The following is an 18149-nucleotide window of genomic DNA, read 5'->3' as shown; positions in this document are numbered from 1 at the left end:
GATACTACAGGTAAGAGTGCTGGATCTTGGGTCGTAAAAAAGACTTGACTTAACTACGGACTTGACTTGACTTGACTTGCCCAAGAAAAAAATGACTCCAGACTTGCTTGAGACTTGAGCAAAGATGACTTGGTCACAACACTATTGGTGTGAGTATGTGTGAAATCCTGGTGGGCAGATTGGCAATAGCAGCATCTGCCATCAGTGTGTGTGTGTGTGTGTGTGTGTGTGTGTGTGTGACATGTAGTGTAAAAGCGCTTTGGGTTGTGGAAGACTAGAAAAGCTCTAAAGTGCACTCCTTTTTTATATAGTGCTTTTCTCCTCTTCAGACCCTTCAAAGCTTTTGCACTACATGTCACATTCACCCATTCATACACTGATAGCAGAGGCTGCTTTGCAAAGTGCCAATCAGGACCCATACATGGCCTGATTCTGAACTCCTGATTAGCAAACACAATCAGGCCTTTGATGAATGAATGTTGTTGGGTCCTGATTGGCACTTTGCATAGCAGCCTCTGCTATCAGTGTATGAATGTGTGTTTGAATGGGTGAATGTGACATGTAGTGTAAAGCGCTTTGGGTTGTCGAAGACCACTCAGAGCTTTTACACTACATGCAGGCTTGGGGAGTAACAGAATACAAGTAACGGCGTTACGTAATTAGGATACAAAAAAGGCAACCGTATTCCCCTACAGTTGCAGAAAAGAAGATGGCATCCAAGATGGCGGCAGGTGCGACAGGTGCAATCACAGCTCTCTTAATAAACGGATACTGTTTGGAGTGTGTTGCCTACCTGGAGTGTCGCAGTTGGCGTGGAGGTCTCGGTAGCCGTTGGCGGACTGCTGAGAGCTTCCCGGCTCCGGGTGGACGGACCACGTCGGACAGCTATGAGGAACGAGGGAGATTCTGTTCTGGCACTGCAGAATATTCAGACCATTGCTGACTTCAGTACCAGTAATCCACATGTAGTTGGACTATAACGCACAATGTAACCAGGAAACTGGTAAACCCGGCGATCGCAAAGAACAGGAGGTGGGATGTCTTTCGGACTGTGAATCATTCTAGAACAGTTTGGGATCCTAAAGCTCAGCCAAAGGGTCTTTTAGGTGGACATTTGAACATATTCTACATCCATCATTTTTCACTGGACTCAAATCTAGACTTCCTTTGTTTATCTGAGACGTGGCTTCACGAATCCACCCCAGCAGCCTTTAAAGTGCCTGGTTTTAATATTTACAGGAGACATGGAGTGTCATGCCATGCACCTGCGCACACACGTTACAACACTTACCAACACACAAGTCGCACAACACCACCCCTCAGAGTTAAAAATTTCACCATCATTTTGTCTTCAAAGGAGAAAATGGAAGCAACAGTAAAGTGCAAGTTCTGCCTTCTGACTGTGTAAGTGCTGTCATCATCAAAGGGCTCGACATCTAATTGGAAGAAACATTTACAGGTGAGACCGACCGCTAACGTCAGCTGCACAGAATTCCAGTTAAAAATGTTTGCTAACCTGTCATCATCTATAACTACTACTCAAACAATAGTTTGTGACTGTGGTGATGGCCGCAGCCGGGATGGTGTGGGTAAAAACACAAGACTGTAATAAGCTGATGGCAGTTTACTTCAAGTTTGAGTGTGAAGTCGTGTGAATAGCATACTTAACAAAGTACATTTAAATGCACATAATTACAGCTATAAATTTAAACAGGCATTCGCGCAGTGTTGACATTTCTTTCTTCTTGTTTTTAAGGATTAGGCCATGTCTACACACACAGGTATTTTTCAAAATGTAGCTTTTTCTCTGCGTTTTGGACTTTCTTCCAAACATAAACACCGTTTTGGGTCACTGAAACTTTTGTAAAACTCCAGCCAGGATGAAGACTTTTAGAAACCCCGTTTCCACGGAGATGTGTAGATGGGGTAAACTGCACCTTTGGCTCGTGACGTCAGGCTATGCGCCGTAATCTCCTTTGTGCCGGTTGTGACAACAACAGTGATACTTCTAAGCTTGCTAACAGGACTCTTTACATGTTTACACATTAATGTACACTTACTCCTCCACTATATATTGAGGAACAGATTGCAGCCCGCCAGGTAGTCTGCCGGCAAGAGATTTTTGCAGACTTCTGATTGGCCGCGATTTTCTTTGTCTTCTTTGCATGACTGGGTGGCATTGTTTGGACATTTTTTTTTAAAACCGTGCTTGTGTGGACGGGGTTTTTTCACACACACATTCATGCACTGATAGCAGAGGCTGCTGTGCAACGTGGCAATCATGACACAACTACATTCATACATCGAAGGCCGGGCCAATTTGGGGTTCAGTGTCTCGCCCAAGAACACTTTAACATGTAGACTGTGGCGGCCAGGGATCGAGTCACCAACCATCTAATTAGGAGACGACCAACTCCACGACCGAGCCAGCGCCACCTTATTTATATAAGTGCAGTCCATTTATCACGTCTTGTTAGAGTGTGAAAAATCATCATGTTAATAACACACTGTGTTAACACACTCAACTACAAGACAAATCTCATCTGATCCGAAGGTGTGCGGTATAAAGAGTCCAAGCCATCCACCCCCAGTAGTATAAGATAGCATGAGATTTGCCCAAGCAATGAAAGTTCTTGGGAATTGTGCAGTAGTTATTAATTTCCCAACAAACAATGGAAGCTCACCACACACATAATTCTGCTGCCTTCTTTTGAATTTCTCTTTCTTTTCGCCTGGTTCATTCATGCTGCCGTGGGGCACACTGCTTATCTTTTTGCTGCAGCTGCTTTCGACTACAAATGCTGCTATATAGCAGGGGGGGGCACTATCACTCTCTGTGGCTCCTCCTGTGCAGCACGTGGGTTTAAGATAAGGCAATATTAAGTATAAAGAGCGACAAAGTCCAGTTCATGTGAAACAACAAACAATAAGGGGCCTTCGTCAAGGAGATCATCTTCAAGTAAATAGTGAAGTCCTCCTGGAGCCCTGACCGTCTGGTAATGCACATGGACCTTAAGGAAGCCCACCTCTGACTGACTAAAGAATCCCAGATGATCCCAAATGAGGTGGACCCTGGTCTGCACACAGAAAATGATCGCATATATTTGAGATATTTGCTTGAATCTCACAGGCATAGCATACCTTCACAGGCATAGCATCACCTTCACATAGGATACCTTTACACCGAGGGACACAGCAGTATGAGAGCAATATTAATATATTCCCTTAAATCTTTCAGGCATACCGTGCCTGCACACAGAGTAACACAGGAGAATAAGAGCCCTTCAGGACTAATATATTCACATAAATGTTAGACGCATGAGAACCAGCAGTGTTTGCTGCCTGCTGCACAGGTAGAATGCAGAGGCACACTCGTAAACACCTGCCATTCTCCTTCCTTTCTGTAAGATGCATAGAGCTATTAATAAAGATTTCACAGGTAATTATTGCGATCATAAAATTAACTAATTATTATCAGAATTTAGAGTGAATTATTAACTCATTAGATTTTTAGAAAAACACTCATTTTGCCTTTTAGGAGGAGAACTAAGGGAAGCTGACTCCTGGTGTCAGAGCTGGCCCCACCAACTCCCCGCTAAGATCGTCTCTGACTGATGCCAGACCTCCCTCTTCGCTCCTCTCCCGTCCTGCATGTCTCCGTTTGTCTCCGCTTGCATCCCCAGGGTTTGGACCGCCGTATTGTCAAGGTTTGGATTTTAAACAAGAAGTTGAGGACCCAGATGCAGACTTAGATATGGTTTAATAAACAAAAGGCAAAAAATTCAAAAACAAAATCTAAAATCCAAAAAAAGGAAAACCAAAAGGCAGAGCAAAAAACTTACAACAAAACCAGGGAACAGGTAGTCCAAGGGAACACGAGGAGTCAGGGTAAGCTCAAAGAATATCCAGGGTAGAAACACAAGGAACAAAGTACGGGTCACGGACGTAGACTAAACTCCACAGGAAGGATGACAATGAACTGGCACAGAAGGGTAGGAACACAGAGACTAAATACACACAGGGTAATCAGGGACAGGTGAGACTTATTAACGCAGGTGAACACAATCTGAAAGGCGGGAAACAGAACAAAGGAGGGAAGTAAAACAAGTCATGACATACAAGGGGCAAGAACTACAAAATAAAACAGGAAACACGAGGAACCAAACTCAGGACTGACAGGACTACAAAGTAAAACAGGAAATTCTCTAAATGAAAAGCAGAACTAAACCAAGACAGGAACACAATATACAAAACTAAACAACAAGAACTCAAGACAACAAGAGACAAAGTGACCGAGGAAAACAGGAAATAATATCTAAACACCAAAATACAAATCAACAACATAATTAAACTAAAATGACTCATGACGCGTATATCTCCTTGTAATTGTAACATTGATACGGAGCCCCAAAGGTCGAGATTTTCTTCTGTGGGAACCAGTACATAAATCATGAAAATGAAACTGCATGAACATCTGCAAAACACACAATTATAAGGGCATGAGTATGATGTATAATGTAATATACAGTATGTCTTATCAATAGGATCTAAGTATCCATTTAAGTTTACTTTCACTAGTTACATAATCATTCCTATATCAGGAAACTTCATGCCTAGTTCAAAGTAAAATTCAGAGAGTTGATCCTTGCTGGTGCATTGTGTTGGGAGCAGCTGGGCGGAAATAGATTTATCGCTCAGAAGAAGAGGGAGAAGAAGAAGAACATTATTGCGAGGTGTTGAAGGAATTTTGAAAAAAAAACATTCATCTTGACTGTGAAGTAAATCATGTAACCTGAGTGAAGATTATATACTGTGTTAAAAGCATGTATTCTGGTCACAGTCACCGCCGTTAAGTATGCCCCCGCAGCCCCTGCGAGGCGGGGGGCCCCTGCAGTCCATATGGGCCCTGCCCCCGCCTGTCAGCAACAAGGCTATCGGGGCTACTATTTACAGATGTGGGACGTGGATTTCCGGGACGGCAAGTGTTCTTGTTCCTGTTTGCAGTACGCTTGTAATCCGAGTAATATTGACCAATCACGTATCAGCAGGCTGCGCTGTATGCAGTCCATGTGGAGAGCAAAAGCAGGCGGAACGTAATGCGTGGTAATGACATCCCGGCTCCCATCGGCGGCTAACGATGATTTAGCTTCTTATTAATCTCTATAAACATCTGCATGCTAACAGCTAACAATCTGTTCTAGATCTAAAATTCAACTTGAGATACATTTCCTGACGCGGTGCGACAAAGCGCCAAAGACTTCTGACTATGATTCATTACCACATCATCAGTGTGTAATAAATATTTATCTTTACTACATTCACATGTCCCTCCTCATTGAAATTCATGAAGCAGGAAGTGTGGGACTAAAGTGTTGGCTGCAGGCATTCAGTAGACTACCTAATGCATCATGCAGCTGAGAAAGTGCACCAGCAGAAACATGTTGACAACAACGTGTCAGGATTTTTCCCTGTCTACAGTGTTTGTTTCGGTACATCAGGCGGGGAGTGTGTTTCTCCAGTCCGTGATGTTTACAAGGCCATTACGCGTTTGATTCTTCTTCAGCCTTTCCCCTGTTTACTAAAAAGATTAAAGTTCGGGGGTCCACCTTACAGGTGAACTCAATACAATGTAAAGATTTCTAATAGCCTTTGTTGTTCTAGATCAGGGGTCGACAGGGAAGTATAAGTTCTTCTTGCAATTCTCTTAATTAAGAGAAAATGTTACGATTGGTGGAGAGCACTTTTACCAAGATAAGAAAAAAAACCTCTGGTTCCTACAGTCCACAAATTGATTGTAAAATCAAGACTATAAAAACCCTTGGATGCTTGTGTGCTTTCTTGTTCTGTCAGCCTTGACCAGAATAATTTCTGTCAGCTTGACACAAAGATGGAGTTAGGCACACTGCTGACGTGGACCTGCTCTCTTTGGGCTCTTTAGTTCTGCCAACAAGGAAAAATTAAACTTTAAAGTCGAGCTGAAACGGCATTTCCAGAATATCCAGCTTCCGTATCGTGACGAATTTCCGAGTGAAACAGGACGTGCAGGCCACTGTATCTAACCCTCTCTTTGTTAGTAATCAGCTCAGCTGTACACCTCCTCTTTCTCTTCTGAGTCTCTCCTCATTGAGCTTTTCACTCAGGTTTGATTCTGCATCTTTGTCCTTCAGGAGATACAGCGTCCTCTTTTGTCTGTCTCTCCTTCTTTGGCCTGACTCAGACCACAGGAGGGTCGGGCATTTGTCAGTCCGGAGAGGAGTCTGGTTTGGGCCTATGATGTCTGGCCCAGATATCTGAACAACTCACAGACTCATCCAACCGCCCGGATCATTTCGAACATGATTTAAAATTTGCATGATTGCCTCGGGGGGGCTGCACTGCGGTGCAGAGGTCAGCACTGTTGCCTCACAGCTAGATGGTTCCTAGTTGAATCCCGTTTCGGACAAAGTGAACCTTCCTGTGTGGAGTTTGTATGTTGCATGCGTGGGTTCCCTCCAGCTTCCTCCCACAGGTGACTCTGTTGGTGGTTGTCTGTCTCTGTGTGTCAGCCCTGTGACTGACTGGCAGGTGTACCCCGCCTCTCGCCCAATGACAGCTGGGATTGGCTCGACCCTGAACAGGAAAGCAGTATAGATAATGGATGATTAAGGAACTATGAAGCTGGACCACAAGAGCCAATAAGAGAGAGAGAGAGAGACAGAGAGAGAGAGAGCAATGGTAAACCATCTAGCCCCTGAGGCTAATGTTAGCTGGTTTAATTAACAGATAACTAACAGATAAAATCTCACCTCCAGGTGTTGCTGAATAATAGACAACCCATGTAAACCGTGTATCCCCAATCGTTTTCCAGACTTGTTGAGCTTTCTCACTGCAGAGAATCACTACAGTTAGACTTCATCTTGATTTTACTTGATTGATCTGTGAAGTTTCTGTAGGTGTGTTTTATTTGGCGTGTCGTCCTTGTCTCTCTCCCTCTCTGATTCTTTTTCTTGGTTCGATACCAATTAATCTAGATTATGTGCTCAGAATGGGATGCAAGTTGAGACATATCCATTTCTTGGTATTGATCCCTCTGACGCTATAGTCAAAACAAGATCATACGGCTAATATTGATCCTTTAGATATTGATCCACCAACCCTACTGACTCTAAGGGGAATCCTATCTTTCTCTGTCTCTCTTGCGTACATCAATAAGAATAGTTGAACATTTGATCTCTTCATGTGAGACTAGTGTTAGAATGTTTGCTCTGGGTTTGTCATTTTAACCCAACATTTAAAGTGATAATCTCGAAGATTTTCATTTGCGACTTTCATGAAAAAAATCCCAAGCGGCGCCCAGTTAGTGACACGTTTTCCATCAGCCAGCAGTGGTTGGTCTGCCAGAGAGGGTAGGCGGAGCTAAGAGGCTGCTTTTCCGCTCTCTGCAAGTGTTGCGAGTAAACAGTAATCTACTATGGCTGAACAAACAAAGAAAAGATGGATGACTACAGATACAACTTCAAAAATAAGTGACAATACGAAGAAAAAGAAACAAACTCGACGCTCAGATGAAGGCAAACGAAAGGAAAGGAAAGAGACTGTCAGCCAGGAAAATCAAGAGTTACACAAGCGACACTGTTTGGATATCTGGGAAGTGTGCTCCTGCAATGACCGTTTATCACCATAGGTGCCGCCAAAGAGAACGAAACTGAGATCTTCGAGATTACCACTTTAATATTACGCCATTTTGGCTTATAGGTTTTATGCCATGTGGATTTTGATTAGCTGTTTACACCATCTTCAGTATTTATGCTAATATAACTTAGCTTCATGTTAACTTCAATCTTCTCCTCTGACTCAAAGACAAGCAAGCAAATAAAAGAATGTCCCGGAATGTCTATAGGCCCATATGTGTTGAAATTATGATCCATACGCTCATCTCTGTCGTCTGCAGTATCTTGTTCAGCGCCCCTACACCAAACCAGAAAACGTGGTCACGTGTCAGAGCACTGGTTCCCTGCACATGTCAGATCTGATTTTAGACGTGTTTCACCTTTAATGTTGGCTTTCAAAGCCCTTTCAGACCACACTAAACCATTGCTGCGCATGTGCACACAGAGAAGGTCTTTGAAGCCACTTAACAGTAACAGTCACTCTGTCTCTGTTCATGTGCTCAATAAAGGATGAACATAAAAACAACTTGTTGCAGCGACTTTTGCAAAAGCCTTTCCACCTGACCAAACCTCGTCTTGTCTTCATGTATGTTGAGACACGCTGATGGGATGATGCACCTGTTGTAAATATAGAGGGAGCACTCACTTAACAGAAAGCAGGCCTATCACAGCCTTACAACCCGTGACCCCAGCACTGCCCTAAGGTCACCACAGAGAGTTTTAGAATAATCTGCTGTACAATGTTCTCTTTAAAGCAAATGGCTTCTTCTTTCTCTTTCCACCAGACCTTTCCTCGTTCGCTTACGACGATTGGTGAAAGGTCTTATCTCATGGCCCTTACATATAGAGCAGGCCGAGCTCTTTATAAAGATAACCTTCCTTTTAACAGACGGAGACCTTGAGCAGAACCAGGCTCTGGGTAACTGATCATCGTGACGAGACTACGCTGACGTTATTGATCAGGGGAGAAACAATCAGTACAAATATGGAAGTTATTGGACATGACTTTACAGCACTGTGTTTAAAGACACATGTAAGCGACATACACGCACAGGGCCATCCACATGATGTCAAAGAAAACGTGATTCATCAGACCAGGCCGCCTTCTTACATCGCTCTGTGGTCCAGTTCTGATGCTCGAGTGCCCATTGTAGGCACTTTCAGCGGTGGACAGGGGTCAGCATGGGCACCCTGACCGGTCTGTGGCTACGCAGCCACACACACAACAAACTGCGATGCACTGTGTGTTCTGACTCCTTTCTATCAGAACCAGCATTACATTTTTCAGCAGTTTGAGCAGCAGTAGCTCCACACAGGCCCAGCCTTGCACCTTTCCTTGGACCACTTTTGGTAGGTACTGACCACTGCAGACTGAGCACCCCACATGAGCTGCAGTTTTGGAGATGCTCTGACCCAGTTGCCTAGCCATCACAGTTTGGCCCTTGTCAAAGTCGCTCTCATCCTTATGCTTGCCCATTTTTCCTGCTTCCAACACATCAACTTCGAGGACATAATGTGCACTTGCTTCATAATCTTATGGCTGTATTTTGTGTCGTATATTTGTATTGTATAAATCAGTGGTTCCCAACCTTTCCTTTCCCTGGAGCCCCCCCTGCTCTAAGAAAGGCTGAGCCCCCCGAGCCCGCACACACGTACACCAAAACAATTAGGTGATTCATTCCAAATCTTTATTGGCAAAAATTAACACCCATCAACCTATAGTTTTTTGTCATTTTAGTTTATCAGTTATCATTAGCTATCATAATAAACACCCTTTTTAGTTAAATTTAAATATGTGGATGCAGCGTTCAGTTTTTATGCTCCGTATATCTGGAACAAACTCCCAGAAACATGCAGGTCTGCTGAAACACTCACTTCTTTTAAATCAAGCCTGAGGACTCACATGTTCACGGCTACTTTTTATTAAACTATTTTAATACTTTTATTTTAATAACTATTCTAATTATTTATATCTGCACTGTAGCTTTTACCCTTATTTTTTATTTTTATTTTATTTTTATATTTTCGCTTCTATTTTAGCTGTTTTTATTTTATCTTCACTTTGCTTTTTAATGTCTTGTTTTATGATGTGTTTCTTTGCTTTTGTTGTTCTGTGTAAAGCACTTTGAATTGTCTTGTTGCTGAAATGTGCTATATAAATAAACTTGCCTTGCCTTGCCTAGGCATTTCTGCATACATGTATGAATGTATGTCAGAAATATATGTGTGTGTATACATGTATGGATGAATATATTTTTCTAATAGTTGAACAGACTTTTGATTATCAAGTAAGTGCTTTTTTAATTATTTTATTTAACATCTAATCTATCAATCTAATTTTCTCAGTGCAGACAAAACCTTGCACACCCCCAGCGATCTTTGGCGCCCCCCTGAGGGGGTCCTGGACCCCAGGTTGGGAACCACTGGTATAAATAATTCACATATTTCACAATTTCTTACTTCTATTTATATTTTCTATATTTCTTTTGTGTATGTGAGCAACTACAAGGCCTGAATTTCCCCTGGGAATAAATAAAGTATTTCTGAAAAAGTCACTTCACAAACCACATTTTCACTTCAATGTTTTTATTTATCGCGCAACATAAAACAATATTGTGGGGTCTTTACCACATACACTATGTATTCACATAATACACCATACAGCTACAAAGAGAGAGAGACTGAACAAAAACACTTTTTTTACATACTGCATCCTTGACATGAAATAAAGAACCAAGAACAATCCTAAAACTTAAAAAGGAATGTAGCTGCCAGTTGTGTAGGTTCATCTGTATTTTTTTGTATGGGCCAGGGTCCAAGTCTTCATCCCTAATTTAAAGAGTGTTAATTAAATGAGGTGTTATAAAAGTGGGCCATACACGGTGAGATGCAAATGTATATTCATGTGTGTGTGTGTGTTTGTGTGAGAAAGACAAAATATACAAGGTGATAAGAGAAAGAGAGGGGTTGAGTAAAGGAAGTGCATGACAAGGGAGAGGAAGAGGGAGGCAGTACACGATTGCTATTCCTGTATTGTTCAAATATCTTAGCATTCAGTTACCATGAACATGTACAACAAACTCAAACGATAGTTTTAATAGCCTTTGGTACTTGAGTTGTACCAAACTTGAAACCCAGATAACAGTCTTCATATAATATGATTCTCTATCTCACCCTAGTTTTAATGAGTTCAAGTACAGTATGGAATGAATATTAATAGGATGTAATGAACTGTTTGAGCGCCCCCTGCCCTCAAAAAGAGATGTCGATTTGTATTTAGCGTTGTAACAAAAGACTTTTCATAAAGTCAGCACCAAGGCAGCTTCCCGTCCTGTGAAGCTGCTGAAATCAAAAGTATAGATCTCTTGACATTCGAAGAGCTCAGAAAAATATTTGTGGTAATCATTTATCCCTCACATTTTTTTTTTTTTTTTACACAGTGAATTTAAGGTGTAGCTTCATAGCACCAGCTGACCGACCCCCCATCTCAGTACGTGCTTGGGAGGTGTCACCTCTCATGAGAACCATCCACCACACTCGTGAGACATTTAGAAATTTACAAAGTTATTAAGATATCACGTACACTGTATCCTCAGCACCCATTGTTAGGCATGTGTGTGTGTGTGTGTGTGTGTGTGTGTGTGTGTGTGCAATGTGGGCCGTGTGTTATAGTTAAAAAGCACCTCTTAAACTACTGTCGGTCGTGATGTGTTTCAAATGATTTTTACAAACTAAATGTCTTGTGTCTTCCACAGGGGCTAAATGATTTTTAAACCAAGTGCATACTTACTAGTATGAGAACTAGAGGAGATAATAATGATAGATACATCTAACAAGCAGGGAGGCAGTCTCTTACCTGATAGTCTAACACAACTGACAAGGATTGCTGGGCTATTACTTGCTAAAACATCACTGATTAACCTCAGACCGGCTCTGCAACAACAAGTGTGTTTCTTGACTAAACCCCGCCCACTTTGGATTTGGATCCTACTCGTGAACCGTGGGAAAATGAACAAGGGCAAATCTACTGATATTAAAGAACTGTTGTAAATGTGAAACTGAGCCAGCGTCCAGTTAGCTTAGCCTAGCAAAATGAGGGGGGGGAAGCTAGCCTAGCTGTGACCGAAGGCACAATGGTTGCCTACCAGCACCTCCAAAGCTAGTTTGTTTAATCGTACAATTTTACAGAAGTTTATCTGTAGTAACTTTCTGTTGTCTTTGCTGCTTGCTTAGTTACATGGAAGGATCAATGTGGCCACATGACCACAATAAAACTACAATTTTATGTGTTTAGTTCGTAAACGAATTAAACAAACAAGATGTGATATGATGGTGAGCTTTAAAGGTCCTGGTATAGCAAGGCTCACTGTTTTCCCCCTGTCTGTATGCTAGGCTACGCTAACAGCTGCTGGCTCCAGCTACATATTTCTAAGCATCACTTGAGAGGTAGCCATACTATTATTTTACTCTCAGTAAGAAAGCAAGAGAGCATCTCCAAAAGGTTTAACTCCCTTTGAACAACAAACAGCACATCAGGTTTAAGGCTGCCTTTTAGATGTGTCCTTCGCTTACTGGTAGTAGATCACTGTTGTTGACTCCCACATGAAAACAATTCTGGTAAATGTCAAGCAAAAACTCTTCCGTTGTTGAAACGGCTGTTAAATGTCGTGACAGCCATCGCTTTGAAGATGGCGTGTTTTTATTGAAACTCTAAAATTAATTCTTTTCGTAGGTTTGGGGTTTTGGTCTGAGAACTCTAACATGGGGGGATACTCATGACGGTTATGATTGAGTAAGTCAGGTGTCGTTTCATGTTACCTAACTGGGCAAAAGAATCTGTTTGTAAAAAGTGACAGGTCTCTGTCAGTTACATGCTGACAAGGGCTACAGTACTTACGAAAGCAAAACAGCAGTGTTGCTAAGCACACATGAACACACAACACATTGGAACCAAGTGTTGTTTACTGTTGTTGAGGGCTGTCAAAGACTTCAAAATACCCCATTGTCATTCATGGTTACTATCCTCACCAGTTAAATAATCTTACCTAAATATTTTAATATTTACATTTTTTAACTCTCTCTTGAGAAAATAATAAAAAAAAAAAACAATAAACAAAAACCTAAGCTTCAAGTTGTCAATAATCGGCTCTTTCTTTTTGTCATTAAAATCAAGATTAAAAGTGCTTTTATAAATCTTTTCTTCTCTATGTACAATTTGTATTAGCTATATAAAAAAAGATGAAAAAAATAACATCAAAGACAATCATCATCATCACCATGTAGTAATAAATAAGAGTAAAAAAAAAAAAGCAGGTTAAAATGAGTGTGGAGATCTAGAGCACACAAAGGGACATATGCATGATTCTCTGCCCTCAGTAGCAAGTTGTGATTGTGACCAGTGTCTCTACAACGTGAGGTAGAGAGCTGGAGACCCTCGGGAGAGGTAACAGGGTCTTTCACAGATGACCAGGGCCTTGACCCAAACAACCACCCAGTGTCCAGGAGTCGGCCTGCATCGAGTTCCAGTAGTTCTCTTTTCAACCCATGTTGCATGTAAGCATGTCACCATTTTGAAAACAGTCACATAGTCACATGGTCGATGGAGAGAAAGTTATAGTGATTCACTGTACTCGAAGCAGGCTATCAAGTAGTCTCTCTCTTTGGCTTTTCTCTTCCATGCACATACAGACAAACACACACACATACGCGCGCACGCACACACACACACAAAGTGAGAGATTTATTGATTGAATGCATTTGGTGCCAACTCCCAGAAGCAGTAATTTCCCAAGGTCTCCCTTTAACTCTCAGGACTATAGTTTTCTCTGTGTTCGGGTTGAAATGTACTGTATGACTGTGCTTTCTCTGCTCTGTACAGTGTACTTTGAGACAGTACCACTTTGTCACAAAAAAAAACAGCAAAAACACCTAAAATGGAACCAGTTCTTGAGTCAAAGAGCTTTAACCATAGGGCAACCACTTAGGTTGGCTGGCTCTGTGGTGACAAGGTGCCTGCAGAAGGACACACCCCGCTCTGCTTGAAGATGACAGCACCATGCAGAGGAAGGAGTGGGCCCTTAACAGTAAATCAAGTGTAATTGAACAGCACCAGAGTGTGTGTAAAAGCACCAAACGCACTGCTGTCCCAACACTGTTTCCTTCTGCTCTATCACAGGGACATGTTTCCCAAAAGCATCTCAAGACTTCATTCACATTTGAGCCACAATGAGCCAAAGATAAACTTTGCTTTGAGCTGCTTTGGTGAGGCCCGCCCATGCTCAGCAAACAGGGTCTGAGACTACCCTCTACTGGCCATGGATGGTTAAAGCAGCAAAGCAAGGCTCTGTGGTCTTCTGAATGCAGCTCAAGTGCTTGTAGGTTTGTTGGTACACTCCTCTGAAACAGCAGCCACTGCTGCCCTCTAGAGTTGACTCTGTGGAAGTGCTCACCCCTACTTGAATGTCAAAGGAAGATAACGGAAGATGTTCCATCTCTATGTGGTATTTGAAGAGCTGAGTCTAATGATATTTGCAACCTTATTTTAACCTCAGTGAAGTACCAGACCCAGAAGTGTTTTTTCCAATTAGGAAAACATGGCAGGAGCATTTGTAAGAAAAATTAATTAGACTTTTCTTTGCATGAGAAATTTCCTGCACTTGTGCCTTTTTTAAAGCACCAAATCCCATCAGCACCATAAGGTACTTCACCTCGGTCAAAATGCAGATATATACTTGCTAATACTAGCTGAGCCAAATTTGAGTCAGAGCACCTAAGTACAGCATCAAGTGCCATGAAGAGTAGCAGAATGAGAATCATTCAGGGCTGGAAGTTGAGCACCAGTTGAAAGCTGGAGGGGTGCAGGACAGGAGGAGGAGCATCATCATACGACAAGAAAAGCAGCAATGTTTTCCACCGATATTATTTAAAGGGTTTTTACCATTCGTTTTTTTTTTTATCTGGGCATTATCTTCCTGTGTTCTTGTGACTTTAGAGTCCTACTGACTTTGAAACAGTCACAAAAGCAGAAATCCAATCACTGCTCTTCAGCTGTACTCCCGTAATATCTCGTAAAGACTCTGCCTCCATCTGGAGTCCTTCTATGTGTTCTTCTTCTTATATTATATACTGTATACTGGCTCATGGGACAGATGACGAATATAAAAAGTATGGTAACATGTTCCAGTACAGCGTGACTGCTGTATCAGACAGGGGTGCTGCTGATGAACTAAATTACTGTCCACCTCAGCGATGACCATTTTAGCACAATTTTTATGAAAGCAAAAACTAGAAAATAGAGGCCCGTGTGAAAGATACTTTCCTATCCTAAACTATCCTTTATGTATCTTAGACACGCCTGATGGAAAGGCTCTTTGTATACACTGTACGTACGTATGATTACTGATTATAATAATATTGACTTGCTGTTTTGCCTGACAGACGATGGCTCCTCCTCTAAGTACAGCTGGAAGATTGACAAGAACAAATAAAATCAAACATAAAATAGGGTACACATTTTCCAAACATGGAAAAAGCAATTGTCTGAGTCTGACTGACGCAGACTGATTGATTTAAAAAAATATATAACCAAAAAACAATCACATCATTAATAATAACATTAATGAAAACAGCAATAATAAAAAAACAAACAAGTCTTCATTATAATAATACCTGTAATAACAACATTGACAGTAACAATAGCAATCATAATAATATTGATAATAATAGCAATAATTAGAATCATTAAAATTCTATAAACAAGAAAAAGCAATGGAGTTCCTCTCCAGGGAAGAGAGAGGAAGAGCACCACAGGCAGTGGGGCTGAAGCCCAAACCACTGCCTGACATGAGGTAAAAAACAATAAAAATGTCCCCTCCTCCAAGTGGACTGCGGAGGGGGCAGGATGGAGAGATGCCAGACTGCGGGATGGCTGAGAGACATTCATCCTGCTCATTGCTCTCTCCAGCCCTCCACTGCACCACTCTGTAGCTATCAGTCTGTTTGTATCTGTCTGACCTCAGACAAAGTGGCTGTAGGGCCCAGTGAGGCGGGTGAAGGCATAGGGAGACACAGTAACCATAGAGGTGGTGTGGAAAGTGGGGGCTAATCGCGTCACGGGCCCCTCCCTCTTGTCTTTAGATTGTCCAGGTCCTGGACTGGCACCTGCCACCGTAGCCCCCCACTTGCGTTTCTTCCCGAGGGCCTTGATGTCTTCCTGGGAGAGGCCAAGGAGAGCCGCTTCCTGCTGCCTCTGCAGCGCTCGCTCCGCCAGCAGCTTCATTTTGGCCTCCCACAGAGCCAGGCCGTGCAAGGGCTGGTTGAGGTTCTTGTGCTGGTAGAAGACCAGGGAAATGCGGGTGGGGTGGGAGCGGTCAGGCTTTTTGAGTGGAGTGGTAGCATGTAGTTCCCGACGGGCACATTCAATCAGGATGGAGCCGTGGGCGGGTGCTACTGCTACACCACCAATATTAGGATCAAGGAAGTTGTGCTCGCTGTCAGACCACACCTCATCATCATCTAATTCACGGGCCTTGGCGTTCTCAACGTGACTCTCAGCTCGGCTGGGGTTCCAGCAGGCCTGATCTGACTGCTGCAGGGCATCAGGGAAGAGGCGCCCTTCAGGGGCAGGGGATAGGGTACTGCCTGCCACTGAACCCCCACAAGATTTCCATGCCTTCTCTTGGAGCCCAAGAGGAGTGGAACACCGACTTTCCCCCGTCTTGGACCAGATCTTGTCAGGATAGGCTCCTGCAGGATGGCTGTGCTTCAAACCAGGGCTATATGCCACAGGCCCCATGGCCCAAGGATTCGGTTGAGGACTGGGAGCAGGGCTGGCCCAGTGCCTCGGGGTGCCCGGGCCTGGGGTACCTGGGCCAGGGGTGCCCGGCTGTGGTGTAACTGAGCCTGAGCGGGAGCAACCAGGCTGTGGTGTACCTGGGTGAGGGGTACTTGGGCGTGAGGTGGCAGGGTGCGGGGAGCCGTGGTGTAAGTTACCTGGGAGCATTGCGCTCAGGTGAGGGGACGGAGATGGAGAGGAAGGTACCTGTAGAGATGGTGATGGGGCAGGGGAAGCCATCAGGCCATTGGAGCCAGGGTAGGATGTCCACTGCTGGGGGTAAGGAGAGGGCTGCCTCTGTTGGGGATGCTGGTGAAACTGCTGCTTGTCCGGGTTCAACAATGAGGCTTCAGGACTTGGTTTAGGGTTCAGATGGCCTTCCCAGTTAGTGGGAACGATACTTCCATTAAGCTTGTGCCCTGGCCAGGGTGCAGGCTGGGGGGTGGTGCTAGCTGCGTTGGCACCTGCCTGGCTCGGCATTGTGCCTTCATAGACTGGCAAATCCAAAGGCTCCTGTTTGATGACTGGGGTGCCTCTGTTGGAGGGTTCAGAAGAGACAGAGGAAGGACGGGACTGGTTGTAGTCCGCAGGCTGGTTGTAAGCGCTGTGGTTAAGCTGGTTGGCTTGCTCTGGGTGACTGGGGTAGGACTGGGCCAGTCTGGCATGAAGACTCTGGATATCAGGCTTCATGTCCACCTGGTCAGCCTTACTGCCCGCTTTAGGCAAAGAGCCATTTCGACCCTCGTAGGTCCTCAGCTTAGGGGGGAAAAGTGCATTGGGGGGGTAGTTGTAGTAGCCATAGTGCAGATTGTGGTGGTAACCATTTACTGGGTCTGGTGCAGAGGGCTGGCCAGTTGGGGGGAGGCCTCCCCTTGCATAGTAGGCAGGGTGTGGATAGATGTTGTTGAATGGGTCTGCTGCCTGCACAGGGTATCCATCTACCGATCCGTTGAAGGGCTCTTTCTTGATGTTGGGCTTCACTTCTTGTTTTATAATTGCTGAAAGTTTGAAAAAAAGAAAGGTTAAATTAGAAACTAACTTCAAATCCATTTCAGCTTGTTTATATTGTGTGTTTTGTGCAGATCAAACTGTTTAGGATCTTGATAAATGCATTTCAGGTAATCAGACAAGGACCCAAGTTGAGACCTCAGTTATTTTAAAATAATTTGCCTAACAATATGGACATCTGTTAACTACAATCAAAGTATATCATTAAAGGAAGAGGGGAGTAGTACCTTTATTGCCTTGGGGTTGAGGGAAACCGGTAATGCAGGCTTCTGTCTTGACCACAGCTTTCTCTGGCGTCTCCCCTGCCTGCTGCAGGAGTTTGTTTTTCTTCTTCTCCGAGGTTGCCTTCTTGGCCTCCAGTCGGCGTTGTCTGCAGGACTTGGCAGGTTCGGGCAACTTGCGCACCTCACGGCGGAAAGCTTGAAGCATTTGGATGGCTCCCGTCTGCATCTTGAGGCGCTGGGCCTCCTCACTGCCAAACTCATCAGTCAAAGACACCTTGTACAGAGGCAACACGTGGAGTTGCTCATCCTCAGGTATCTCCTTCACTGCTCGGTTATCCTCCTTAGTTAAAGTGCACACCTAACAGAGGAAGGGAGGGAGAGGACGATGAAATTTAGACTGTTCTAGGACGAAACATATCAACAACTCATTCACCA

The 18149-nt window shown here is 43.6% G+C and overlaps 1 protein-coding gene across 3 annotated transcripts in view; it reads right to left on the bottom strand.

Annotated features, from left to right (window-relative positions):
* Nucleotides 1-10232: 10232 nt before the first annotated feature.
* tet3 (tet methylcytosine dioxygenase 3) overlaps nt 10233-18149 on the bottom strand; it is a 31599-nt gene continuing 23682 nt past the window's right edge. For all 3 annotated transcript variants that reach the window (XM_069682329.1, XM_069682330.1, XM_069682331.1), the window contains 2 exons: nt 17718-18072; nt 10233-17480 (listed from right to left, as the gene is read on the bottom strand). In XM_069682329.1, the coding sequence (XP_069538430.1) occupies nt 15664-17480; nt 17718-18072 (2172 nt within the window). In that variant the 3' untranslated portion in view covers nt 10233-15663. The remainder of the gene's footprint in view (nt 17481-17717; nt 18073-18149) is intronic.

Source organism: Semicossyphus pulcher, unplaced genomic scaffold (genome assembly GCF_022749685.1).
Source record: "Semicossyphus pulcher isolate SPU_LCO1_2020_fin unplaced genomic scaffold, fSemPul1.0.p SCAF_6, whole genome shotgun sequence".
NCBI classification, from domain to species: domain Eukaryota; kingdom Metazoa; phylum Chordata; class Actinopteri; order Labriformes; family Labridae; genus Semicossyphus; species Semicossyphus pulcher.
This window is presented reverse-complemented; position numbering and strand designations above follow the sequence as displayed.